The 26,597-nt window shown below is 48.1% G+C and overlaps 1 protein-coding gene across 1 annotated transcript in view; it reads left to right on the top strand.

Annotated features, from left to right (window-relative positions):
• Nucleotides 1-26,597, top strand: part of ITGA9 (integrin subunit alpha 9) — a 333,429-nt gene that overhangs the window by 158,082 nt on the left and 148,750 nt on the right. Inside the window, exons 16-17 of the mRNA XM_028107025.2 lie at nt 10,860-11,009; nt 26,085-26,161. Coding sequence (XP_027962826.1) covers nt 10,860-11,009; nt 26,085-26,161 — 227 coding nt within the window. The remainder of the gene's footprint in view (nt 1-10,859; nt 11,010-26,084; nt 26,162-26,597) is intronic.

The following is a 26,597-nucleotide window of genomic DNA, read 5'->3' as shown; positions in this document are numbered from 1 at the left end:
ACGGTAACCTGTGTGGGAACCCCAACTCAATGCACGGCTGTCCTGGATCTGCTTGTGTTTTGATCAGATGTGAGGTCGGGGTCACCATCCTGCTACATCTAGCTTCTCTCATCTCTTTAAGGATATTTCAGCCAACAAATTCAACATGGGACTTATTATGTGGTATCTCACATCCGCTTCCCCAGGAACAGAATCTGGGGTGGGAACTTCTGCCTGAGATTGACGGCGGCGGGGGGAGGGGGCTCTCAGAAGTGAGGGAGACAGATGGGGGCAGGGAAATGTTGGGTTAAGGATGTGGTCTCTGGAGAAGCTGAGCCTCAGCCTGGTCCCACGAGGGAGCCACAGACTCTGAATCGTACCATGGAGCTCATCCATCCAGAGGCCAGCGGGATGGGCTGTTTGACTTCTGCATCAGCCAGCCAGGGGAGTGGGGCACATTTTAGTTTTCGGTGATACATAAAAAGTTACAGATTGAGCAGCTTAAAACAATACCCATTTATCATCTCGCAGTTGGGAGATCCCTTTTGATACGATACTTTAAAACAGTGATTTTTTTTTTTTTTTTAGTACTGCCAGACCCAACGAAACACCCACCCCTTTTATAATATTTTACAACATCCCTATAATCATTAAAAGAAACAGGTCAAAGCTGATGTGGGATGAGCTGCCTTGGGAGTCTGATTTCTGTCCCTTGGCAGTAGAGACAGGCACGAGGGTTAGTCCTGACATCATGCACCCAGTGCTGGTCACGCAGGCCAGAGCGCGAACAAGGAGGAATTTGCCACCTGCAGACCAGCATCCCCTGGGAGCTTGCAGGACCTGACTGGGTCACTTTCGAGACCATTCACAGCTCTCAGAATGCTGCCTTGTCTGCCACATTTCCCTCCTGGTAAGAGACTGGGATCCACAGGACCCACAGAGCTGTGGGATGCATTCCTCCTGACCACGGTTCAAAGACTTCCCTGACCAGAGCCCCCCTCTTTGCTCTGACTGCTGCATTCATACTCCTTCACAGAATCTAGGGGTGCAGAAGAAGGGGTCCTGGCCCTTTGATCTCAGTGAATCTCTTCACTTCTTGGCCCTTGGTATTTTCATCTCTTTCGTGAAGGGGGCATAGGATTCCCTTTGGATATGGCAGGGGGTTGAGGGTAGATGTTGAACAAGCAGGGACTGTCTCTCCCTATGTCCAAGTCCACATTTTGTGTGTTGTGTGTATATATAGAAGTATGTCTGCTGCCACAACTTTTGTAACCCTGAGTTACGATGTAGGTCAGGTTCCTGGATGAAGAGCTTGAGATATGAATTTACTTGTATAGGATTTATTGAGGGGGCGCTCTCAGCAAAGGGCAATGAGGACGGTGGGGGGGGGCGGGGGAGGGGGTTGTCCCAGCTGGAGACCAGCCTCAGCCTGATCCTGTGGAGGAGCTCTGGGGAATGAAGCACAACACAAAGTTGTCCTACCTTTTAGTGAGGAGTCTCCCCTTTTATACCCCTGTGGCAGTCAGTCATTGCCAGTGAGGAGGAGTGGGGGCATTAAACCTGTTTCATAACGTGGCTCTCTCTGAACCAAGGACGTTCCTCTGTAAGAGGTAGCTGTGAGCTAATGACAGCTGACATGCAGCTGGGAGATGGGTGCACCAGCCCCAGAAAGGGCCTGTCCTCCTCCCTTTCCATCCCCCGTCAGTCCGTTAGATCACCTCCGTGGTTCTTATTCCCAAGACTGGCTTACCAAATTCATGACAGTCCCCATGGCCCATAGAATTTCAAGGTCCTGTAACCTGGTTCCGGCCTACTTTCGCTCGCTGTCTGCAAGCCCCTCCCTGCCCCTCACCCTGTGATCTTGCCCCGCAGCCCCTTCTCCGGTGGTGCCCATGGTGATACCATAACGCAGGTGCCACTGGCTTTAACTGAGTACCAGGAGCTCTCCATGGTGCTCGATGTGTATGGTCTCCAGCCTTCACAACAGCCGCACAGGGTCGACTGTGTCAACCCATCTTACATCTGTGAAAACAGGTTCAGAGAGATGAAGTAACCAATGTCACACAGCCTGTAAGAGATGGAGCTGGGACTGCCCCGGGCCCAGGATAGTCTCATGTCGAAGCCCTTGCTTTCCACCTGTCTGCTGCCTCCATTCCTCAGCCTGGTCTCCTAGACCTCCAGATTATCTCCACTGGCTGATACAACAGCACTCATACCCATCCCCCTATCAGCCTACTGAACTTCCAGTTCTTCTTCCAGGCTCCCCACCTCTCCACGGACTCTTGATACTCCCACCCACACCCCATTCAGGGTCCCAAGTGATTCCCTCCCACTGGGTTCCCACAGTTCTTGGGTGGGTGCCTGTCCCTCTGCATCATGGCTTTTTGCTCACATCCTCCTGCCTACATCCTCTCTGCTTCCCTATGCCTAATACGGTGTCTGGCCCAGGCACACACAACCAAGGGTTGGGCAGAAGACAACCCAGCTGAAGTTCCTCGGGAGGGTCAACCACAATGTCTGCGCACTCACCCTTCCACCTCCCTCCCACACACGTGTCACCCCTGAGTGCCATGTCCTGCCTACTGCTGCCACGTGCTACCCCATCAGACAAGAGCATGCTCCGTCTTGTCCAGGAGACAAGGTAGAGCTGACATCCGGTTCACCACAGCCACACTTACCACCCGGGACTTAGCTCACCCAAGAACTAGCGCTGTATTTCCTCCCTTCCCACATTGCTAACAATGTAATGACAGCTTTTCAGGCAGGAGTTGAGGAGAGGAAACATTCTCCTGATAAATGTATTATTCAGTGCTAACATGCATCCCAGTTTCAGAAACTTTACATGGGAGGTAAGGGGAAATCCTTAGCATCAAGCAAAGATAGGAGTAGAAGACAGAAAATAATCAAGTGCCAGAATGGGTCATGAGGACACTGGGGTTTGGTGGGGGAGGGGGCGTGTGGCTGGAAGGCTGGCATCCTCAAGCAACCTTGAGCTGGACCTTGAAGGGTAGAATCCTGTTTTGTAGGGAGAAGGGCATTCCAGACGTGGGAACAGCATGAGCAGGGGGCACAGCTGGTCTCAGCAGTGGGAACTGAGCAGATGAACTTGGCTCAGTTTTATCCCCGTCCTCACAAGGTTGCTTATCAGCTTAAGATGCAGAGAGAGGAGATCGACATCCCAGGGTTTTCAACTGTCTGCTGAGCCAAGTGGGTCCCTACCCTTCATCCCCATGTTTCCTTCATCTAACGGGCAGAGACCACTGAGTGGCAACACAAAGGCTGCTTTTAACTCTGGCCATCCTGGAGCATCTGTCCTGAGGTGAGGGCTGAGGCTGACACACCAATGGGATAGAGGACTGATGGCTGAGTTGATGTGGGAGAAGGGTAGTGGGGAGCAGGAAAACTTGCCTGGGTCAGCTCTGCTCATTTTGCCTTCATGGGTTACGTTTTTAGCATTTTCTTCTGTGTTAGTTTTTTATTCACCTACAAATATTTTTAAAAGTCACTGTGGGGGCTTGGGGCTAGGAGATGGGAAGAGAGAATTAAGAGCAGAAGGGCAGGGCAGTAGATTAGAAGCCAAAGTTTGGTTTTCCCTAGGGGACACATAGACTGGAAAATCTCCATACTGGGCCAATTTCATCTGGTGTCGTTTAGCTGACAAATGATGTGTGTAATTATCTGTGATGTAATTAACATGTCTCTTTGCAAAGAACGTTCTACAAGGATGTGACATGCTCTTAGAAGATTGTTTCTAAATGGTCCAAAGTTCTAATCCCCCACTGGCGTATTTTGGAATGCATGCAGAGAAAAAGAAACAAAACAAAAAAATCACAAAACATACAAACATACAAATCAGCTTCATAAGCCACACCTCCCCCCCACCACCACAACGTACACACAGAAACTCTCCAAGAGCAAACCATTTTCCAGATATCCAGCTAGCGGTTGTTTTATCTTTAACGAGGAAAAAGCTTCGGTGGGTTATGTAATTTTCATATATGATGAATGCAAATATGTCAATTGAAGAGTCATTGATGGCTTTCTGAGCATGGATGCTTGCCAGAGAATAATACATAGCAAACTAATAATGATACCTAGTTCCATAAGATATTATGTATAGAGTAATCTGTTGTCATAATTAAAATCTCTAATTTCATCGAGAAACTTTCAGAAACAAGATGTACTGAGTTGCTCACCATTTATTTCTGCCTCTCATGACCACATTCCCGGAGTTCTTTGAATTCAGCTGTTTTTCAGAGCTCTGTCTAGTCAGTGTTTATAACTGAACTCATCCAAAGATAAAGCTTTGTCTCTTCCCAGGGTAAATTTCGTCTCATAAGACTCTTATAGTCCGTTGTGCTTTTTGTAAAGTTTTGCTTAAAATTATTTCCAGGAATTTTTCCCTCGGATTTAATATAAGTTTTCATTTATTTTTTCAATTTATAGGACTCTAAATGAAGTCACACTTGGCCTCAGTTTTTTCTCTCATAAAATGAGAAATCGGTTGTTGCTACATGTGGAGTTCATAATAATTCATTTTGTAATAGGGCAGTTTTTTTTTTTTACAGATTTTCAGAGTTGCCATTTCAAAATTTATGATAAAAATAAGAGGCATCATTTATTGCTTGCCTACAGTGTGCTAGTCATAGTGCTAGGCTTTTGTATATTTATTAAGATTACTATATCATTATAAGTATATTATCCCTCTCACTGTGGCCTCTGACATTTCTGAATAGTCCATCCTTTTTTGTCTCCGTGCTTCAATCCGGATATTTTCTGGTGACTTACTTTCTGGATCACCGGTCTTCCGCTGTGTCCAGTGTGCCTTCAGTAGACCTCCTCTGGTCTTGACCACCATCTGCATCTCTCAGCCCCAGAGTGCTGCGGAATCAACAAGTGCCTGGGAGGAAAGTTGGTGTCAGATGTCAGCCTCCGGATGCCTCTTTTCTCTCTCAGATCTTGACCTTCAAGTCCAGGCGGCCTTAGTAGCCCTTAGCTTTAAGTTTTATCTTCACAGACTCATAAGACTGCCAGAAACTCGTTCAGACACTGGGCCCTCTGAATCACCACTTCACATTCAGTTTCTTTGCTGCCAGTTCCACGCCGCTTCCAAATCCGCACACGGCTTAAGGGGCTAGTGCCGCCACATGTTGGGGTCCTCTCATTGTCCTTTCCTTCCCGTGGGGACCCTAGACTCTGAAGTCCTGCCTCTCTTTGTAGTTCTTGAATACCTTTAAACAGGTGTGTGCCTGTGCCTGCCCGTGTGTGTGTGTGGGGGGGGGGGGTCCAGCCCTGCTAGTTGTCATCAGTGTTGAGGGTAGCTCTACAGTGTTACTACGTGATTACTAGAAATGTAAAATCCTCACATTACTTTTAAAAGAATCTTCAAGCTTCTGAGAGTTTTAAACTGCCTGAATCACTTAACTGCTATTGTAATCTTTATGATCAGAGAGAGAAAGGAAAAAGCATTCCACTTTCGATTCCACTTTCAGGGTTTCTCATTCCTCGGCGTACCTGAAAGGCCTCCATGGGCAGAAGCAGAGCCCTGTGTAAGGAGAAAGAGGCAGAAAGGATCCAGGGAAGGGCCAAAAAAAAAAAAAATCACATGTTTGGAAAAAGAAAAAAATACCAAGGCCTCTTTAAAAAACACTTAGAGGGTTTTTCCGAAGCCAATTATCTGGCTTAATGCTAGTGGCTTCTAGTGGCTTATTTGCTGACCTTCTGTGTTATTTGCACATTTAAAGTGAGGCCAGCCCTTCCTGTTTTCATTTAGTTGACCCCTGCAGCTGCTAGTTAGCTAAGAAAGATGACAACCCTTCGTTTCTTGGGGAAAAACAGCTGAGAGGTAGGTTTCTAATTCTCGAGGCAGTTTGGGGGTGCACAGAGCTCAGGGCCCACTTAATTCAGGTCTTGGAGCAAGGATTGGAATCAAATCACCCTGGGGGAGGGTGGTGGGGTTTCCCCCACATAGGAATGCATGCCTTCTTCTGGGCAGGTAGGTGGGTTCTTATGATTTGATACTAATTATACTCACCAATGAAAATTCTGTGATTCCATAAATAAAGGAGACAAAGGCTTTGAGGCCTTGGACAACTGTCTAGACACCCCAGGCTAAAGGAGCAGAGCAACCCTGGTGGTGGGTGGCACCTGCCTGTCGTGGGCCTCCTCTGCAGGGTTTTCCATCTGAGTTACTTCTGTTTCATTTTGAGAGCAAGATGATCAGTTAGAGGGAAAAGCCCAAAGGACTCTCCCTAAGGAATGGGAGTCCGTAGGAAGGCATGTTGCTCTGAGGCCTTCACTGCCTCTTGCCAGCAGACTCTGCAAGGCCACACAGCCCTCCCTAGGGGCGCCAAGAGAATGCCTTTGCATGTGAGGTGAGCTGAGGAAGGAGGAGGTTATAGTCCAAAGGAGGGCAAAGCCCATCCCTGGGAAGATGGTGGGATGGGCTCGTGGTATAGGCAGAGGACCTATGGCGGGTCTGTACGAGCCAGTACCAGGGAAGGCTGACCCTCGACACTGGAGCAGGGGGACAGTTTTGCAGAAGACAAAAGGAAGCACTGAGGTTTAGGCCCAATCAGTATATTTGGGAAGATTCCTTGCAGAGTTAGAGTCTGGAGCCAGAAAGGAAAGTTCTGTGTTGTAACAAAGCTCAGTATGTCTACACCCAAGCTCGTTGCACACCTGTCCTTCCGTTGGTACCATGATGTTGAGTGGCATGTGTCCATGCACTCACGCAAGCTGAACATAAGGGCATCCTCCGTAACTCTTGATGGAAGAGAGATCGTCCCCATATCCAGTCCCCAAGTCCTACCACCTCTTCCTCCTAAGTCACCCTTCCGTCCCTCCCCTTTGCTCCATCAGCACTGCTGTGTCCTGGCAAAGGCCTTCACAGTCTTTCCTCTGAAGCCCTATGGCAGCTTCCATCTGTCCTGCTTCTCCCCAGGCCTGCCCGCGTCAGTCTGCTTCCATTCTACAGCTACGAGGATCTTTCTAGAACACAGCTTCCTCCAGCCTCCTGCCTGGCCTCTCTGCCTCCCATCTCACCCCTATCAGTGCCAGAAACCCGAGGGACTTTTCTCGAGCCCAGCCTCTAGCATCACCTCACCCTCCTCTCAATTCTTCCCAGCACCCAGGATGAAGTCAGCACAACCTGTGAGTCCCCCTGAGATCCATTCTCTGCTTCAGCCTCTTCTCTCCCTAGTCCTCCCCACAAGCCCAACTTCCCTACCTTTGGGAATCACACGCAATCCACTGGACGCCCCATGTCCTCTCCACCCTGCTGGACCGGCCGTGCTTCCTGCCTGCTCTCTGGCCGATGTCCTTCTGTCTTACGGCTGAGCCTGGGGCACCTCCTCTGAGAAGCCTTCCGACCCTTTGTCCAAATCAGATGTCCTTCATTTGTGTCTCCAAAGCCTCTTCCGTTCTGTGCGTGTCGCACTAGATGGTCACTGCTTACCTGTTTCCCTAAGGGTCTTTCGTATCTGTCTCCCTTAGGCCCAGCACATTGCCTGGCTTAAAGTAAGAACCCAATAAGTTTCAAGTTGAGCATATGGTAAGTTCCCTGTAAAACCTCAACCACCACAAATTCTGCCACTGCCCGGGGGGTGTTCTCCATGTGACCTCCTTCAACTTTCAGAATCAGGAGACTTCCTGTAGATTTTTCATGCGAAAAGGTAGATTCTTTTCTCCTGGTCTGTCAAATAAGTGTTCAACGTTAGAAGCTTCAGTTCATAGTGGTGATTTTTCTTTTTTTAAAGCAGTAACATTTCAGTGATTACAGTCTGTGCCAGAAGGCTAAGCCTCCTCTATCCTAAGAAGGTCCTCCACTAATTGCAGTGTTGATCTGAGGGAAGCTTTCAAAAACGAAAAGGAAACCACTAAATGTTGCTGCTACTTTTCCTTTGCAGCTCAGATAAAACAAACACAGCGTCGGGGGGGATGTCCTCTTGGGGGTGTTGGCGCCTTTCAGCATGCTGCACCCTCCTCTGTCTCCGCCCACGGCTTGGTGTGGTTTTGGTCCCTTCTGCCCAGAGCTACCAGGACATGTAATAAGAACTGTTTTTCCAGACTTCTTCATTAAAACAGGTTCTTGCAATCAGTGCCAGAGCACAGCATCTGCACGCCTAGATGTCAGACTTCATGACTCATCCCCAGTAAGCTACACCAGTACGGTTTCCCTCCACGGTGACCCTGGCTGGAATAGCCGCAGGTTTAGGAACAGTGCTGGCATACTTGTGTGAGAAACAGCCCCCTCCCCCCGCACCCCTGCCCTGTATCCTCTTCAGTTAACAGGTGATTTTTGAGGGTGACGTCAGAACCTAAAGCAGTTGGGATAACCATTAAATAGTATTTTATGGACTTCAGGATAAGCAGTTTTGCTTCTGGTTCTACCACTTGTTACTAGCTTTGGGGTGGAGCGTGATTTATTTGAGCTCCTGAGCCTCTGTTGCCTCATCTACGAGATGGGAGCAATAATCTTACCAGCTCCGGTGGTATGCAGATTAAGTAAAGTAACATCTTGGCCCCAGTCTCTGGAATACATGCATTTGGTAGCCAAGAAATGATGAGCTACTTCTGTCTACCCCACCCCGAGATTCAAACTTTCGCCCAAGAATAAAAACATAATGACTGACTTATTTCACTGTGAAGGATTTAAATGAAAAGGCTTAAGGTAGTCAACCTTAAAAACAAACAAACACGGAAGCACTTATTTGTAAAACCATGAAGATCGCACTGGTTTTTTATTCCCCACACCCCCAACAGTCTTTAAACTCTGCTTAGCAGAGTTAGCAAGGCAGAGGAGATCTGTTTCCCAGGAGTGTGTTTTGCTCCCAGAAAGGGCATAGGTATTAAAATCTGAAAGTCAAGAGAATTTTCTGGAAGCAGTTTATCCAAAAGGCTTCCCCATCCCTCCCCCTGAGAGAGGTCCTATATTTTAGTTATGCTGAATGATTGAATCTATTCCCCACTGAATGCTTTCCTGAACACAAAGATATATCATCTCCTGGCCACTCAGGCCCCCACCCCCAGAGTCATCTGTCCCCCCCGCTCCCCAGGTGTGGCCACATCTGGCTTCCCACCCCACAGCGCCCTGGTTCCTGTGCCGCCACCTCTCCTGGGCCGCTGTGGGACAATCCTACTCTGCCCTCCGCTGCGTGTGTCTGTTCCACAGTCGACCTTACCCTCTTTCAGAGGCAATTGCAATAGAAACAAGCAAACAAACAAACAAACAAACAAAAAAACAGAATAAAAACCCTCTTTAACATTGTTTAACCTGGTCTCTCCCCACCCTCCACCCACCCTCCCCAACTTGTTTGATCTCAGACCTTTTTATTTATTCCCCTCCTAAGGAACTGAGGTTCCTAGACCCCATCTTGGAGAATGCTGCTAATTTGTGGGCGGGCTGCCACCCATTCACTTGTTAAGGTGGATTTGAGTGCAAATGTTGGTCGGTAAGGGCATCCACAGTAACCTGTCATGTGCTAGAGTTCTGTGACTGACTGGACCATCTCCAGCGTACAAGCTAAGCGAAGAAAACAAACCACAGCATGCCACCAACTGCGATTCGCCCGCATCCGCTTACACTGGACCAATATCCAAAACCTGACAGGCGTGCCTGGCTCTGGAGAGGGGTGCTGGGTGCCAGGAGGGCTGGGAGCAGGTTCCTCACTGTGCACTGCTTGGGAACTTTAGAACTTTCTACTATTTTGAACACAGCTCTAATCAGCTCGAAATTCCACCAAACTTCACACAGAGAGTGGTGTGAAGTCCTCACCTCTGCTCCTGGCTCTGTGATTGACTTCTGCCCGCCTGCACAGCTTCTCTCAGTCCCTGACGGGCCTGCCGTGCTTCTCTGCTGGCTCCCTGCCCGTGACAGGTGCAGAGCAGCGGGGACTTGGCTTATTCGTGCCACATCTCAGATTTGCCCCACTCCACTTGGAAGCCCAGCTCACACAGGACGTGCTGGCCCTAACACGGGACTGCCTACCCTGTACCCCTGCCTCTAAGAGGAGACCATTACACTGGGGGACCCAGAGTCCCCAGGAGATGGTGACACCTCATACCAAAAGGCCAAGAGCTCCAGGGTTGAACAGATGCGACTCAAATCCTTATCAGCCTTGTGCCCTGGGGACCGTATCCTTGTAACTTCCTTTCCCTTTTCTGTATGATGGAGGATGAGAAGTCCTAGTTCACAGGGCTCGGGCATGTTGCTCATCTGTCTAGAACACCTGGTACAGTGCCCGGCATCTTGTAGGTGTCCATTGTCTGTTTGATTTCTTCCCTTCCTCTCCTTCCTGTTGTGACTAGCAACCTGTCGTTCATTCCTTTGGGTCTTAAAGCCCTGGGGTTTCAAAAGAAAGAACATAAGGCCAGAAATAAGACTTTCAATCCTAGCTCCACCGATACCTAACCCTGGGAAGACGATAGGCTCCTCAGTGTTGTTGGATCTCCTGCCCCAGCACAAGAGCCTTATTCATCTCCGTACAAAAGACTTTTGGTCATCCAGACACCACGGATACAAAGGGTTAGCCTACAGCGTGAGTGCAGATGCTCTCCCGCCCGTCAGCTGGCTTATAAGGCTATTTGGAAGACAAGTAAGGTAATGTGTTCCATATGCTAAAGAGAGGATGATTTAGCACCACGCAAGGTAGAGTGGGGACGCCCCCGCTCATTAACAAGGTGACCTTGGACAAGACGTTCGCTGCTCTCTGCGTCAGTGACCTCATCTAAAATATGAGAGCAATAAAATCTTACCTCACAAGGGCAGGCTGTGAGGATCCTATGAGGCAATCCATGTGGAAGGTCTTGGTAAACTGTGAAATGCTCTTCACATGTCGGCCAGATTAGCAGTTCATGCGCCTGCTTGTTTATTGTTTCAGCGGCGAGTGCAGGACGTCATCAGTCCCATCGTGTTTGAAGCCGCCTACAGCCTGGGCGAGCACGTGACTGGAGAGGAGGAGAGAGAACTGCCCCCTCTAACACCAGTGCTCCGCTGGAAAAAGGGACAGAAGATTGCCCAGAAGAATCAGGTCAGATCCTTGAAGCTCATGGCCAGGGCCCAGGGTGGCAGGTGCCTGCAGCGGAGCTTGTGGCCCTGGCTGCCTGGGCATACCCCCTCTCTGCACCTCCCTTTCCTGATCTGCAAAATGATAAAATATATGGTTTGGGGGATTGCGTCTAAGAACTACGTGATTTAAACACAGTGAGGCTATTCCCAAGCCGCTATAAACTTATGACCCCTTGGAGGTCATGAACTGATTACTTGGCCCCTCAACTTGACACCTGTTCCTAGACCATTTCCAGAACTTAGGTCACATAGTAGGTGCTCACTAAATGTTTTCTTGGTGAGGGCATGAGAACGACATCTTGTAGAAGTGGTTGAGTTAGAAATTCCCAACCCAAGCATCCCTAGAGCCCAGAGCAGGGCAAGTGCTGGTGGGCCACCCATCCTGTCTGATGCTCCTCAGATTCTCGGATGTGCTGCTGTGTAGACGAACTGCAGAGCCATGTCAGGTGCAGGCCCTCCAAGTAGGAGTGAGCCCGTGAGCTGACTCGGCTGCAGTGCTGCCCGTCTGCCCTGAGCCTTCCGTGACACATGCAGCACTACTATTCCAGAAATAGGCAAAGACTCTGTGGTCCCAAGTCGGTTTTCAATCTTTCCTCAACACCCAAGATCACCACAGATCCAGGACCCTGGTGAGGGGATGGTCAGGCAAAACTGCTTTTTGGCTAAACTAGACTTCTGTGCAGGATGGGAGCAAAGCTGTGGAACCACTTGCCGGCCCCACCCTCCTGCTGACTGTGCTGAGCTTAGGGGAAAACTAGCACATCAAGTGAGCCATGCCTTGCAGATTACACTTGTGAACAAAGCCACAGAGGAGTGTTTGAGGTTTGACATGTGTGTCCAGACGTTCAATTAAGTGGTGAGATTTTTACCAAGGCATCCCAATTCTCTACCAAAGTATCTCCCACATGGTCTTGGGTCAGGTTCCCTAGAAACAGAGCCTAAGGTAGGGATTTGGGAGCACATGGGAGAAACCTAAGGAAGTGAGGAAAGTGGAAGGGACTGAGCAAGGATGTGGCCTCAGCTAGGCTAGCCCTAGCTGAGCTGGGGAACTCGGGAGCATAAATTATACCAAAGAGTTATCTTCTTGAGGCAAGGGGGCTGGCCTTTTGTGTCCCATGTTAGTCCACCATTGGCTGGCTATCCCATGTAGAAAAGGAGTGTAGGTCTCCTTGAAGGAGAGCCCCTTCAGCTTTGGATAGTTCTCTGGGGAAGGATGCAGATGTGAGCCATTAGCTGCCTACACTCACATGAGCTGGTGGCTAGGTGGCAGTTGTACAGGAATGTGGGCAGGGCTCCCAGTGCCTGCTACACACATACACACAACCTACTGGCAATGCTGACTTTTTAGATCCTTCTTTTGATTTTGAACATGAACTTCTTTCAAAATACAGGTACCCTGGAAGGGGGCCAGTATGTCCTGCTGGTTATTGACACATGGAGTAGGCTGGAGTCTCAGTGAATGAGCGTGATCAAAGCCAAAGATGCAGGGACAGATTAATATTAAAATGCCCTTCTTGGTCACTTCTCTTTCAAGATGGCCACATATGTTTATTTCACCCATTTAAATCACCCATTACAGTGATTATAGATGAGTTAATAGGGACAAGGAGGAGAACACGGTGGCGGAAGGGGCATCAGTCAGGAAGAGTCATAATTTTCTGGAGTGAGTGAAGATGGGAAGAGTGTTGGTGGGTGAACCTTATATACATAGAGGAGCTTGGTGTCCATCTATCCAGGGATCCAGAAAGGCTGCCTGGCCAAACCAGCAGTTACAGAAGGGTCCAAGAGTGACAGGTGAGACTGAAATAGGGAAGGAAGGGGGGGGTATTAAGTGAAACTTGGTAAGTGGAAGAGTTGACGTTTCACCCCTGTCCTTGTCCCTATATACTTTAGGCATGCGGAATAGCAAGCAACCAGGCATTTTTCTTCCATAAAGAATTTAATAAACTGGTTGAGATAGTGTGAGTTGGCTGGTTCCCCAGAGGAAAGCCTTACCTCTCCTGGGATTTAGAGGCTCCAGTGTAAGTGCTAGCTTCCCCTCCTACCATTCACCCAGACACATCCACAGATTATCTAATTAGTCCTTTTGCCTTATTCTTAAATACAAATGGACAGCCAGTGGTGGCAACTGCACCATTGAAATGTGGTATGTTGAAAAAGAAACAAAATAAACAACAGAATAACTGACTTAGAAGAAAATAGATTATTTAGGGAATAGAAGAGATTATGTAAATTTGAAAATCACCTTAAAATAAATACAAGGAGATTTAAGAATATATTCTGTCCATTGGGAAATGGTTAGAATTCTATTTTTGAAGGGAAGAAACAAAAAAAGAAAAACGTTCTTAAAAATAACTATGGTTGCAGAAACAAAAATTTAATAGGATAAGAAGATGATGGTAAGAAATCCCCCAGTAAGCAGGGCTAAAAGACACATAGAAAAGATAGCTGAAAGATCAAGTTACAAGGTCCTATATTCAAGTAATAGGAATACCAGAAAAAGTAAACAGAGAAAATTTAAAAAGTTAGAAGAGAGACAATAGAATAAAATTTCCCAGAGGTAAAGGACATTATTTTTTAATTTAATGGTCTCACCAACTTACAAGCAGAATAAACCAAAAATATCCCAGACACATCATTTTGCAGGGTCTCTGCTCCTAAAATTTAAGGAAAATTCTAAATGCTTCCAGGACAGGGAGTACAGGATGGTGATAGTGGGGGATATATGTCAGCTTACAACAGAATTAGAGTCATACTAACTAGACCATCAGACTCCTGATTAGCAATATTAGAAGTCAGAATATGGTGAAATAAAGGCTTCAAATTTCTGAGAGCAAGTGATTTGAAACTAGAATTTTATACTTAGCGTGACAGTCAAGTATGAGGTCAAAATACAGTCATTTTCCAGACAAGCAAGGACCATATGGTTTACCTCCCTAGGAACCTTTCCAAGCAAATAATTCGAGATGCATCCAACAAAACAAAAGGGTAACAGCAAATTTAAAAAAATAATGGATCAATTTAGAACATAGGACCAATGAACTTTAGGAAGAATGAAGCCAGCAATAGGCAGAATAACAGAAAGTAACAAAACTTTAGGATACAGTGTAGAAGAAAAATATTTCTTCTCTAAATAAGAAAAAATAAAGGCAATCAGAAACTCTCAGAAAAATAGAAATATGGTCAATATGTCATGGTTCAAACATAGAACAAAATGTCATGGGATTTTGAGCAAGTAGAGGAGTATATGGAAGAGAAGGACTTTGATACTAGAAATATTCTCCCTTAAGTGAAAGTTGAGTATTCTAGGAGTTGAACTTTGCACTATGGAAGACGATATGTAATCATGACACTTGTCTTGGTTCTACTGTGATCAATAATCATGTAGCCAAAGTAACATTAGCATTATTTATTGATTTTCAGTATACTATAAAATGCAAATATCCTTAAATTTGACTGTATAGAGGTAAAAATAGAATGACCAAAGTTCTCTTACTTTCTTAAATTGGTGGGTCAAAAGATATTGCAAAACTTGATGAAACAAGAAATACTACTTAAAATCACAGAAGTCATCAGTGGAGTACTGCTTCTTAAATTGTGGTTGCTCAACCAGCCATGTCAACCTCTTTTGGGATCTTGGGATAAATGGAAATTCTTGGGCCCCACCCAGACCCACTAAATCAGAAACTCATGGGCTAGGCCCCAGCAATCTGTCTTTTAACAAGCTGACCAGGTGATTCTTTTTTTAAGATTATTTATTTATTTATTTATTTATTTATTTATTTGAGAGAGAGAGATAGCAAGAGAGAGCACAAGTGAGGAGGAGAGGGAGAAGCAGGCTCCCTGCTAAGCAGGGAGCCCCATGTGGGGCTCGATCCCAGGACACTGGGATCATGACCTGAGCCAAAGGCAGTCACTTAATCGACTGAGCCACCCAGGCACCTCTGACCAGGTGACAGCAGCTGATGTTTCAGAACCACTGCAGGAGAGGAGCTAAGACTAATGATTTGCCTGTCAAAATTAGGAAGGCGGAGGAGAGAGAAATTCTTGTCCATTGTGGCAGGAATTCAGTGAGATGTCTAAATCTGATTAATCATCAAAAGAAATATATGTAGACAGGGGTAATAGTGGTTGCCCCTGGAGAGAAGGACTGAGTACAAGGAGGAGTGTGGCAGGGGGTCATTATTTTTTTAAACATGTGATTCTTTGAAATTCAAATGAAAGAAAAATATTGTTCTTCGATTGGAAAGATTGTCCAGGAGTCTGGGAAATATTCTGGGAGAGTGATCCTTGCTTTTTCTCCTTTTCCTGATTAGGTGGTGGTGGGGGGGCTAATTTAATGATCATCCACCATGTGTCTAACAGATGTTGATGCAGTTTCAGGGGGAGAAAGGTTCCGAGAGCGAGACCCACTCCAGAAAGCAGAGCTGAATTTCAGCCCATGTGTGTATTTATGACAGTTCCACAAAGAGCATCTAACGTCTTTCCTAGGAGAGAATAACATCTTTGGAGAAATTCAAGTCATGATGCCAGATAACATTAGGATTTAAATACTGTAGTGTCTTCAACTAAAAGGCACTGAGCCCATGTTGGTACAAGGGATTGTGCAGCGGGGTGAACTGCCTCCTAGTGATCCTTTGGAGTCTCGGACTGCCCTCCTGGATGGTGGAGTTCAGGCGGAAAAGCTGCACAGAAAGTGTGTATGCCATGGAGGCAGTGACTAGAGCCTGTGCAGTACAGACTCCCAAGGGATCTGCGGCTTTCTGTCGTGAGTGGACAGGCAGGAGGCCAAGGCTCCCCTCTGCTGGGTAAAGAACAGTGTTCTGTGTCCAAATCCTACTCACACAGGTGCTAACCTGTGTGAGTGAATAATAGTGCAATTGCCACCAGTGCTGAGAACCTCCTGGAATCCTGGGCACTCTGCAGACCTCTGTAGGACATTTAGCCTGATGAGCATACACTTCACCTTAGAAATTTAAGGCAAACTGGGATGTCTGGGTAGCTCAGTCGGTTAAGTGTCTGCCTCTGGCTAAGTGTCTGCCTCTGGCTCAGGTCATGATCCCGGTGTACTGGGATCAAGCCCGGCATCGGGTTCTCTGCTCAGTGGGGAGCCTGCTTCTCCCTCTGCCCCTGCTCGTGCTTTCTCTCTCTCTCTCTCTCTCTCTCTCTCTCTCAAATCAACAAATAAAATCTTTAAAAAAAGGGAAGTAGAGACCTACCTCTCCTCAGGGGATAGTCAATACAAAAACAAGCAACAATAACAACAAAAAAGCAATTCCTTTTATCCCTTAACCAGAAAGAGTATTTAAAAGGAGTGTAATAAATCCAAAAGCAATTCAGTCAATTGAGTGTCTATTCCATGTAAGACCTTGATAAAAAGAGAAAACATTACTGCCATCAGTGGGCTCACAGTGCAGGAATAACGTGTACAGAGAAGAAAGTGAGAGTCAGATTAGTGTGTGCAAGTGTTTCACTCCAGAGACCACTTCCAGCTGAGGAGAAGGTGTTTTGTGGAGAAAGGGAGAATGGGCTGGAGCCAAGGAAGAAGTAGCATTTGGACACTCAAGGCTGGAGGAGTTTGACAGGCTAAAAGAGCAGGAAGGACTGATGGATACTAATGGTCTTCTGTGCGGCTGAATGTCTAGTGTCAGGGAAGGGAGAGGGGCCGTGAAGACTGGCACTGCAGTCATGCGGTCTGAGGCCCTTGCTCACTGGCCGTGGGGCCAGACTTGATGCTTTTGGGGATGGGAGACCACTACATCTTTTTGAGTGCGGGGAGATCAGAGACGTGCCTCAGGGAGACTGGTCTGCCCGGGCCTGAGAGGCACTTGGGAGCTCGCACAGCGGCCCCAGGAAGGCCTTGCTCATGAGTTCTTGGAGGTTCAGTGTGGAAGACCCAGAGAGTTGACTCATTATTAGTTCCTCGTGGTCTCAGGTGCTGAGACAGTATGGAACAGAATGAAAGAATCCTGCAAGGCCCCACTTGGCCTGTGTGCTGGGAAAGAAGCAAGGCTAGCATTGCACTTATCACCTGAGGGGCCCTTACCTTTCCCCTTCAGGGGAGCATACCGGTGGCTATGACAGAAACCCTGTCTTCAAACCGTCTACACAGAATAGAGCTTTGAAAGCTCCAATTGCTCTCCGGCTTCCTCAGGAGGCCCCCAAAGACCTGACTGGGGCTGGACGTCCAGGTCGCCCACTGTGTAGACAGATGGCCCCCCAGAGATGTCCACACCCTAACTCCTGGCACCTGTGAATACAATAAACTACATGGCAAAGGAGACTTTGCAGGGGTAATTAAGGTTATGGGCTCTAAAATAGCGGGAGTCCTCTGGATTATCCAGGTGGGCCCAATCTTTCTCCAGCTAGAGGCAGAGGAATGAGGTCAGGGAGATGCAAGAGAAGGAGTCAGAGATTTGAAGCATGAGAAGGACTTGATTGGCCTTTGCCAGTTTTAATGATGGAGGTGCAATTTGACAAGGAATGTAGGGAACCTTCAGGGGCCGAGAGAGGCTCCCAGCCAGCATCAGCAAGGAAACCGGGACCTCAGTCCTACAACCACAGGGAACTGAACTCTGCCAACAATCTAAGTAAGTCTAGGAGCAGATTATCCCCCAGAGCCTCCAGAGAAGGGCCCAACCCTTGACACATTGATTTTGGTTTTGTGAAACCCAGAGCAGAGACACCAGCCCAGCCCTAGAGAGCTGTGAGATGATAAATTTGTCTTGTTTTAAGCTGCTGAGTTTGTGCTCCTGCATTACTGCGGCAGTAGAAAATGAACGTGCTCCACGCCCCAGAGAACCCCAGGGCTTCTTTCTTCCCTCGGCTTCTCTGGGGAAGGAGCATAGTCAGGGCCTCCCAGAGTAAGATCAGGGTCCCAGGCCAGGGCAGAATGTACTCACCCAGTGGCATGGGACAAGTCACTTAGCTCCTGAGAGCCCTGCTTATCACCTGTCACTTGGGGTGCCATCATCTGCTCTGCCTACCTGGGCGTGATTGTGGGACTCTGTGAAATAATACATGGGGAGCATTGAAATGGTGAGGCAGCATTAGATTCTGCTCTTCCCTTCCTGGGAAGGACAAGTCACCTAGGCTCCGGAAGCCTCTGTCTCCTCCCCACTGAGTGGAGGGGACAAGGCAGCTTCACAGCATCAGTCGTGAGGAAAGAATGAGGCAAACAATGGGAGCATCTGAGCGGGGCTGGAGGAAACCGTGCTCCACTGAAGCTGATTCCTTTCTGCTGGGGGTGTGTCCAATCTCAGCTGGTCTATGAGTAGGTTCCCTGGATAGGAGGCAGTGACACTATCTAAGGGCTCTGGCTGGTTCTTCATATGGACCTCTTGTGATCTTCAGCACTGGTCCTTGCCTGTCAGGCCCAGAGATGCCCCTGTCCTAGGGGGGATGGTATGGGGATGATCTACACTACCAGAACCTGAGAGCTGGCTCCCCCAGCACAAGCTGGAATGCTGTGTGAATCCCCGCCTCTGCACTTCTGCTGCTGCCACTGTCGTCCAGGTCACCATTGTTTCTCACCTGGACCAGGTCATTTCTCTTTATAATGCCTGCCACCCCCCTTCCCCCCAGTTTCCCTCTGCCCTTAGAAGAACATCCAGACTCTTGTTAAGGTCCACAGACCCCGCACAGTGGGGCCCTGGCCTCTCCAGCATCATCCAGTGCTAGCTACACGCTGCGCACCAACCACCCTCAAACTCGCCAAACTCTCTCCTGCCTTGGGCCCTTTGCACATGCTGGTACCTCTTGTAGAAAGCTCTTGCTGTGTCTTTCTCACAGCCGGTTCGTCATTCTTCAGGTCCCAGCTGACATATCACCTCCTCAGAGAACCGTACTCCAATTATCTATATTCCCTGACTTAACTATTTGATTCCCTCATGAAACGTGTCACAGGTTATTATTTTGTCTAATTGCTTTTCTGTCTCCCTCACTTGAATGGAGGATCAAGAGGGCAGGGATCTATTTTGTCTCATTTTCTGTTGGTCCCTGGTAGCTAACATAGTGCCTAGCCCTTAGTGGAGGCTTAGGAAATCTATCTCTGTTGACAGCCCTTCTGAAAGAACACAAGGCTAGGGCTTCCTGCAAAGGTTGGACATCATATCAGAATTTCTTTGCTGACAGATTCAGCAAAGCTGTATAATTTTTTAAAATGTGCTTTATGAACTCTCTGGTAATTCCTCCCAGGCAGGAAAGCAAGGTGTGGGATTCAGGGTGATTCACCTAACAACTGTAGTACGTTTGTGCACGCGTGAATGTCCTTTTCAAAAGATAAGATGGAGGAAATATGCTTGGTGATAGAAAAGGCATTGCCTGTGTTGAGAATACTTACTTTGTCCTCTTTCAAGTGAAAAGTGAGCTGTTTTACTCTAATGTGAATTTTGAATTATGTTGAAGCCATACATTTTTGGGCCTCCATTGTGCTGGAAATTGTCACCATCTGTCCCCGCCCCCCCCCCCCCGACCCCTCGGTGCCTGCATGTGTGGAAATATAGCCCAAGCCTACGAGAACTCACTGTTTGTTCAGCCTGGACATGAGGTAATAGTTTCCCAGGTGAGGTGCCCAGCTGCCTTAAAATGCCAGCTCGAAGGTTTATTTTCATTATCATATACAAAGAGTCTATGGAACGGTACAAAGCTGAGGGGTCCGGAGGATGGAAGAGAGAGAGCATGTCACTGCAAACACTGAGACCAGACAGGTTTCAGGGACCATCCATTCTGGGGGGGGGGGGCAGATTGGGAGTGGTTTGGCCCAGCAGAGGAGGAGGGGTGGTTAGAGGAAGGAGTTTCCACCCCCACCCTAGTCCAACCAGATCACCACCCCACCCCACCCCCACCTTTCACAAGCATCAGCTGCTTGGCATCAGCTTCTGGGTAATCTTTTCAGAAAGGGCACCTCAGTGAAACACATGTGAAAGCCATCTAGCTTCAACTACGTGTGAGGAAGACATGTAGTTCAGCCTCCTCACTGACCACAGAAGTCTGGTTACATCTCTGTGTCTCTGGCTTACTCCTCCAACGTTAACCCCAAAAGCAAAGGAGAGGGGACTCCCATCTCTCAAAGGCTGGGCTGTACCAGGTACTGACCTGTGCAGCCTGCAAGCTTTCTTCTTTAGTGCTTCATCTCTGCAACTTACGGAAGGTGTGTTCCGATCCTCCACAACTCTTTGTAAGAGAAAATAGAGGTTTTCCCCAAAATCTTAAGGCCTGTTGGGTTTTCTTTCTTTGGTCCTGCCTTACGGAAAACCTTGCCCGCGAGCCCATGCAGTGTGTATATAAACAAACGAGGGCACGTGTCCAGTGGACAGTCTCTGGCTGGGGAAGAAGCATTAGCCCCTCCCCTGTCATCTTCGAAGGTGATTGAGGAAGTCAGAGGCCAGGCGCTTGCTACTTGACGTAGTACCTGGAGCCCCGTCGAGGTGAGGCTCTTGTGGGTGCGTGGAGAGGGGTCTTGCTGGCAGCTTCTCCAGTTTGAGGGTATCTTTCTCCCAATTGCCTGAACCCATCTGGCTCTGAAGCTTTTAGAAATACCGCTAGCATATTCTTCCTTTTCTCTGACGGCACCAGCACCCTTATTGCTGGTTCTGTTTTCTGCCTCTTGTGACCAGTTAGTAGTAGCTGTTTAAAAATAAATTAATTAATTAATTAATTTGAAAAAATAATAAAAATAAATGAGGCATAGGACACAAAAGATTCCAGGGTGAAAATCAAGGGAGAGCATTTCGGGACCTGGGAGGCAGAAGGTCTCCAGGAGCAAGTTTATGGCTGATATTAAAAGGCAGAGGTTGTAGGGGGACGTGAAGTGTGGCCTATAAAAGGCCAGCCAGGCCCAGGCAGTCCTGGAATCCAGGTGAGCCCAGAGGCCAGGTGCAGCCCCAGGTGGGCCAGCTCAGCTCTCTGCTCAGTTTCTCACGGGGGTTGAGCTGGATCATGGGAAAGAAAGGCTGTCTTTAGGCAGAGGGGACTGTGCTATGAACTGCAGGGCCATGGAGTAAATCAAAGGATACCCCCAAACAGAACTTATCACTTCCAGTTTTTCCATAAAGACATGAGGCAAAATCGGTGCTGTGTCTGGTTTAGAGGAAGACCAGCGGGACTGTTGTTCTTCCCATGATTTCAAAATCTAAAAGGATAATTTGTACAGACCGTGATATAGAAGGAATTCTTCCACCTTAATTTTGAGTATTTGTCTTTCATTTATTCCTTTGGACATGATATTTTTTAGAAAGCAACTCTGTGTGTATGACCTGATTTTAAATCCCAGGCAATGAGATATTTCCTTTCTTCATTTGGGCACAGGGCTGAACCCAGAAATCCTGGGACCACCATGAGCTCACATTAAAGACAGTGTTGGATTCTGAAAAAAGAGCCTGTTGAAACAGAATTGGAAAGAGAAACCTTTTGCACTCGGGTGATGGCATTTACACAAACAATTTTTTAACTCTGTACTAGGTGCTGGGGGTTACAGACATGATTTACATGTGGCCAGGGCCTCTGGGAGCTTCTATGGGACTGTGGGAGGAACAGCAGTTCAGAAATGTACCTCCTGTTGTCCAGGCAGAGACCCTCTGCTAAGTCACATTGCCCATCAGGAAATGCCTCACTCATGTTAGCTTAAAAATAGCCTTCTTGTGGGGCGCCTGGGTGGCTCAGTCATTAAGCGTCTGCCTTCGGCTCGGGTCAGGATCCCAGGATCCTGGGATCGAGCCCCGCGTCGGGCTCCCTGCTCCGCGGGAAGCCTGCCTCTCCCTCTCCCACTCCCTCTGCTTGTGCTCCCTCTTTCGCTGTGTCTCTCTGTGTCAAATAAACAAATAAAATCTTAAAAAATTAAAAAAAAAAATAGCCTTCTTGTTTGGTGCCCTTGGGGTGGGATTTGAAAAACATATATTCCCACCCAGTCCAGTTGTCCTGTTTTCTCAGGCCTCAGCATGGATGTGGTTGCCACAGCAACCCTGTAAACAGTATCTAATCTGTGTCAATGATTATATATATATATATTTTTAAAGCAAATATCACTAAGTCCAAGAAATTGACCCTCCTGTGAACATGACAGCTGGAATAGGTGAAGAATCCTACTTCCTTGTTAGATCAGAATGAAGATTCCACTGCAGATTTGAGTAGGAGAAATGGGCACCCCAAGGCTTGAATACCTAGACGACTTACTCTCTGAAGTCAGTCTTGACCAGGACAGCCATTGAGCTGCCAGCCTCAAGCCACACATCCCCAAGGCTGCCTTGGCCTTGGTGGCCACAGCATTGGGAAGAAAGCACAGCCCAGCTCCAGCCTCTGTACTCTGGTTCAGAGAGAACTGTAGCTTGAGCTGGATTCTTTGTATTCTTTTGTTTTGTTTTGTTTTCCTGGCCTGAAGCGAATGAGGAAACCAATAGCCAAATGTTCTAGAACAGGAGTCCACAAACAAAGCCTGCAGGCCAGATCTGGTCTGCTGCTTATTCTTATAAATGAAGTTTACTGAGATGCAGCCATGCATGTTTCTTTACATATTGCATATGGCTGCTTTCACACCACTAGTTGCAACAGAGACCATATGGCCCAAAGCCAAATGTATTTATTAGATGCCCTTTACAGAAATAGTCTGCAGACCCTGTTCTAAAAGAAACAGAGTAAGGATTTGGGGAGAAGGAAAACTATTCTCCATGAAAACCTGGGTGAAGCCCAGGGTGAGGAAGGAGCCAACATGGAAATGTAGTCCATGAGGCTGAGGAGGCCGCTGGGTGTCCCCAAGTCTCTGAAGCCTGAGGCAGGAAACAGTTGTCTCCTGAGAGAAAGGGTTTACCTCTTGTAACCAGAGAGGAATTAAAAGATGGTGGCTTCTCAGATCTGTTTCCATTTTCCAGAAAGCTTCTTCCGGATAAAGAAACCACTTCCAACCAGTAGGTGGAGGCTGGAGGGAGGTGGGAGAGGCCGCTTCCAAGCTGGTGGGGCATTTGTCCGATGCAGACAGCCAAGCTTGCGTTTGCCCAGGACACTAGGGAGATGGGGGGCAAAAGTGGGTGGAGGAATTTCTTAGAGGCCCTGGTTGGCACTCAGCGTTGTTCCTAAGAGGAAAATTGGGAGTCTGGCCCATTGGCTTCATGGGGAACCTGTACTCTGTACTTAGTAAAGGAGAAGTAGTCTTGACTTGCTCCTGGAAACTCTATGTTGTCACCTGGCATTCTGAGGCCTCAGTCTGCCCACCTTCTGCCCCAGAAAGATGCTGTTCAGTTCCTCAGGGAACAATACAGTCATTTGCCCAGAGAGATAAATCCAGGTCCAAAGCACGGGAACTCTGAGTTTCAACCTCAGCTTCCCTGGTGCCTGAGGCAAGTCCCTCAACTCCCTCTGTCCTGCTCTTCCTATAAGACAACTGCTTTCCCAGCCTGGGAGGGTCTTTGCCTGAAGCCTGGGCTTATTTTCATTTTATAACTGTGGAAATTGAGTCCTGGGCTAACTTCTAAGCTGGTGCTTTATCTTCTCGGAATAGGTCGCGCTTAATTTTAGCTGGTGAGTGTATGCACTCACATAACATGTGAGCATACATATGTGTGTGTGTATATCCCGTGTGTATACATCAACATACATAAATGGTGGACTCAGTTCTTGTCTTTGTTGGGTGGAAATTTAGCAGCGCTGGAAGACCTAAGCCAGTTTCGGGGATAGGTTTAAATAGTAGAGTACAAAGGGAAGGCAGACCAAGGACGATGAGCTTTCACAAAGCCACAGGCTCCTCATCAGGAGGCTCTACACTTGCATGTCGCTGAGGGATGGGTACTACAGCTTTGGCGTTGATGAGCAGTGTATTAGCATTGGCCCAGATTGGGGCATCCGCCATGGGGCTCCCCATTTCACTGGTCACCCCATCTCTCAGAGCACCACATGGTCCTCCAGTGTTGACCAGGCAACTTCAACATGCCAGGCTCTGGCGACAGGCACAAAGGTGAACAGGACCAATACGGTCCCCATCTTCATGGAGCATCATTTTAGCAGGGGAGATCAACAGGAAACATGTCATGATAAAATCAATTAGTTATGACCGAGATGAGCAGGAGCAGGAGAAAGTGCCCGGAACTACAAGAACTTACAACAGAAGCCTGAGCTCGTGGGGGCTCAGAGATGTGGTTTTGATTTGCTCGTGGAAGGATGAGAGGACACATACTGGGTGAACCAGTTGTAGGAACTGGGGACCGGCTTTGGTGGAGGCCCTGCTTTTCCTGTGGGAAAATGGAAGGCTAGTCTGAGGGGTAGCCAGCACAAGAGAGCCAGAGGACAGCGGTGAGGAGGGCAGGGACCAGGTCTTGTCAGACTGTGTGCCACAGGATGATTTAGGTCACGTCGTTTTCATCACTTCTCACCTGCGTCCCACCCCACACCCAACGTGGGGAACTCAACTGTCCCTCTCGCCTGTAGGGGGAGCCTGTCAGCAGGGGCAGGGCTGGGTATTGTGGGGCCTGAAGCTTATATAATTTGGGAAGAAAGTTCCTTTGAAGAAAAATGTGACATTACAAAAGACAAAGTTAGGTGCAAGGCCTCAGTCAGGGCATGATGGGGAGGGACCTTTAGGTTCAATTTCAAAGGTGAAGCCACCTTTGGTGCTTTTCTGCCATTCCTACCCTCAGAGAACCTGCCTCTCTCGCCTGAGATATCTGTGCAGTCCACATCCACTTCCTCCTGTGCTCTCCTTGCTTGAGATGGCAAACAAAGCACCAGTGTCTTTTATGGAAGTCTTCTGGAAATCTGGCTCTCTCCTTCCCCCCAGTAGTATCCAAAGGAACATGGGAATTTCCTTTTTTTGCCCAAGCCTTCTGTGACTTTCTGCTCTGCCACAATCAAGGCAGGGAATGTTGGCTGGGGCACTTTATTCTTTCGGAAATGTGGTGCAGGAATATGAATCTCCACAGGCAGAATTATTCTGTCTGGTAGGTCTAGACTGTCCGTGGGCCAGCGAATTCACTGGAGTCCGCATTGGCGCTCCGGGAGCTGCCTGGACATACCCTATGCCACGTGTGGGAACAAATCACTTGGCGCTGTGTTCTGTGGTGGGGAAAAACCCACAAACACGAGCAGTGACAGAGGAGACGTTTAATAGTGAATGACTTACAACTAAAAAATGACAACAGGCTCTTCTCTCCAGAATCCAGAATGATCAAAGCCACTTCACAGTAGTGAGGAGTGTCTGTCAGTCTGGAACGCCGGGAGCCTGCCGTCCGTAGATTAGACATGTCGGAGAGCTCCAGACCAGTATGAGGGAGGGACTGGCCAGCCCGCTGTGGAGCGGAGGGGGAAAACCGTAACTCCTCCCCAAACACCGCTCTCCATTCCCCTGCCAACCTCCACAGAGAGGCCCAGCTCAGCACACTGCACAAGCCCTCTGGACAGAGGGCAGGCTTGGCACACTGATCGTCCGGCCCCAGCACTGGGTGGGGCTTTGGCCATTGAGGTCCAATCTGGGTTAGAGGCTGCCCCCCCACCCTCCACCCCCGAGATGCAGGAAAGTGTCCCCTCAGCCCTGGTGTGATGCCCTCAGCCTAATAGCCGTCTGGCCTTTGACTTTTCTCTTTGGAACTAAACATTATAATATCCCATCGCTCAGGCAGAATCCATATCAAAGAGAGATTTTCTGCCTCCCCAAGACAGCAAACAGAAGAAAACGACCACACTATAATCTAAGAATTCTTTACACAACTGGATTATTATTCATGCACATCTGAGAGCATTTAAAGATCCTCTCCAACATGGAAAGGACGCCTGCCAGGTACCCTTCTTGAGGAACCTACTTGAAGAAGCACTTCAGTAGACTGAGACATGAACCGCATAAGGAATGCACTCTGTAGCCAGGCCCCCACTGATGCGGGTTCTCCCCACCCCCGGGCCTGAGGAGGAGCCCTCACTGTGGTGGGGGCTGGCTTTGTGGGAGGGGAGGGCGTGAAGCTTTCACAGAAAGAGTTCCCCCACTGATTTGGAAGCAAGTAGTTGGCTGGTATTTACTCCTTTGCCATTAAATCCTATCCTTCCTCCTGTCTCTCGCCCACAGACCGTCTTTGAAAGGAATTGCCGTTCAGAGGACTGTGCCGCCGACCTGCAGCTCCAGGGTCGGCTGTTGCTCTCCAGGTAACTCAGTGCTCCTTCGGCGACCTCGTTCTGGGAGGCATGTTGGTCGTGACCCCAGCCCTGAAGCCTGAATGTGCAGGTTTTCCCCTGCCCCACAAAGAGGATAACTAGAGTTGGTGGGGTACAACAGTATACAATGGTATTTCATAACCTAAGTATGTATACTATACAATTTTTTAAAGATTTTATTTATTTGAGGGAGATCAAGCTAGAGAAAGCATGCACACTGTGCAAGAGCTGAGAGGGAGAACTTCAAGCAGACTCCCCCCTGAGCCGAGCAGGGAGCTGGATGTGGGGCTCGATCCCATCAGGACCTGAGCCGAAGGCAGATGCTTATAACGACTGAGCCACCCAGGCGCCCCTACAATAATTTTAACAACAGCTATCATCTGGTGGGGATAATTTGTCTTTTATTTCATTTACAGTTCCACATGTC

Source organism: Eumetopias jubatus, unplaced genomic scaffold, assembly GCF_037043125.1.
Source record: "Eumetopias jubatus isolate StellerSeaLion01/CBP00866 unplaced genomic scaffold, mEumJub1_p1.0 scaffold_1, whole genome shotgun sequence".
NCBI lineage: Eukaryota > Metazoa > Chordata > Mammalia > Carnivora > Otariidae > Eumetopias > Eumetopias jubatus.
This window is presented reverse-complemented; position numbering and strand designations above follow the sequence as displayed.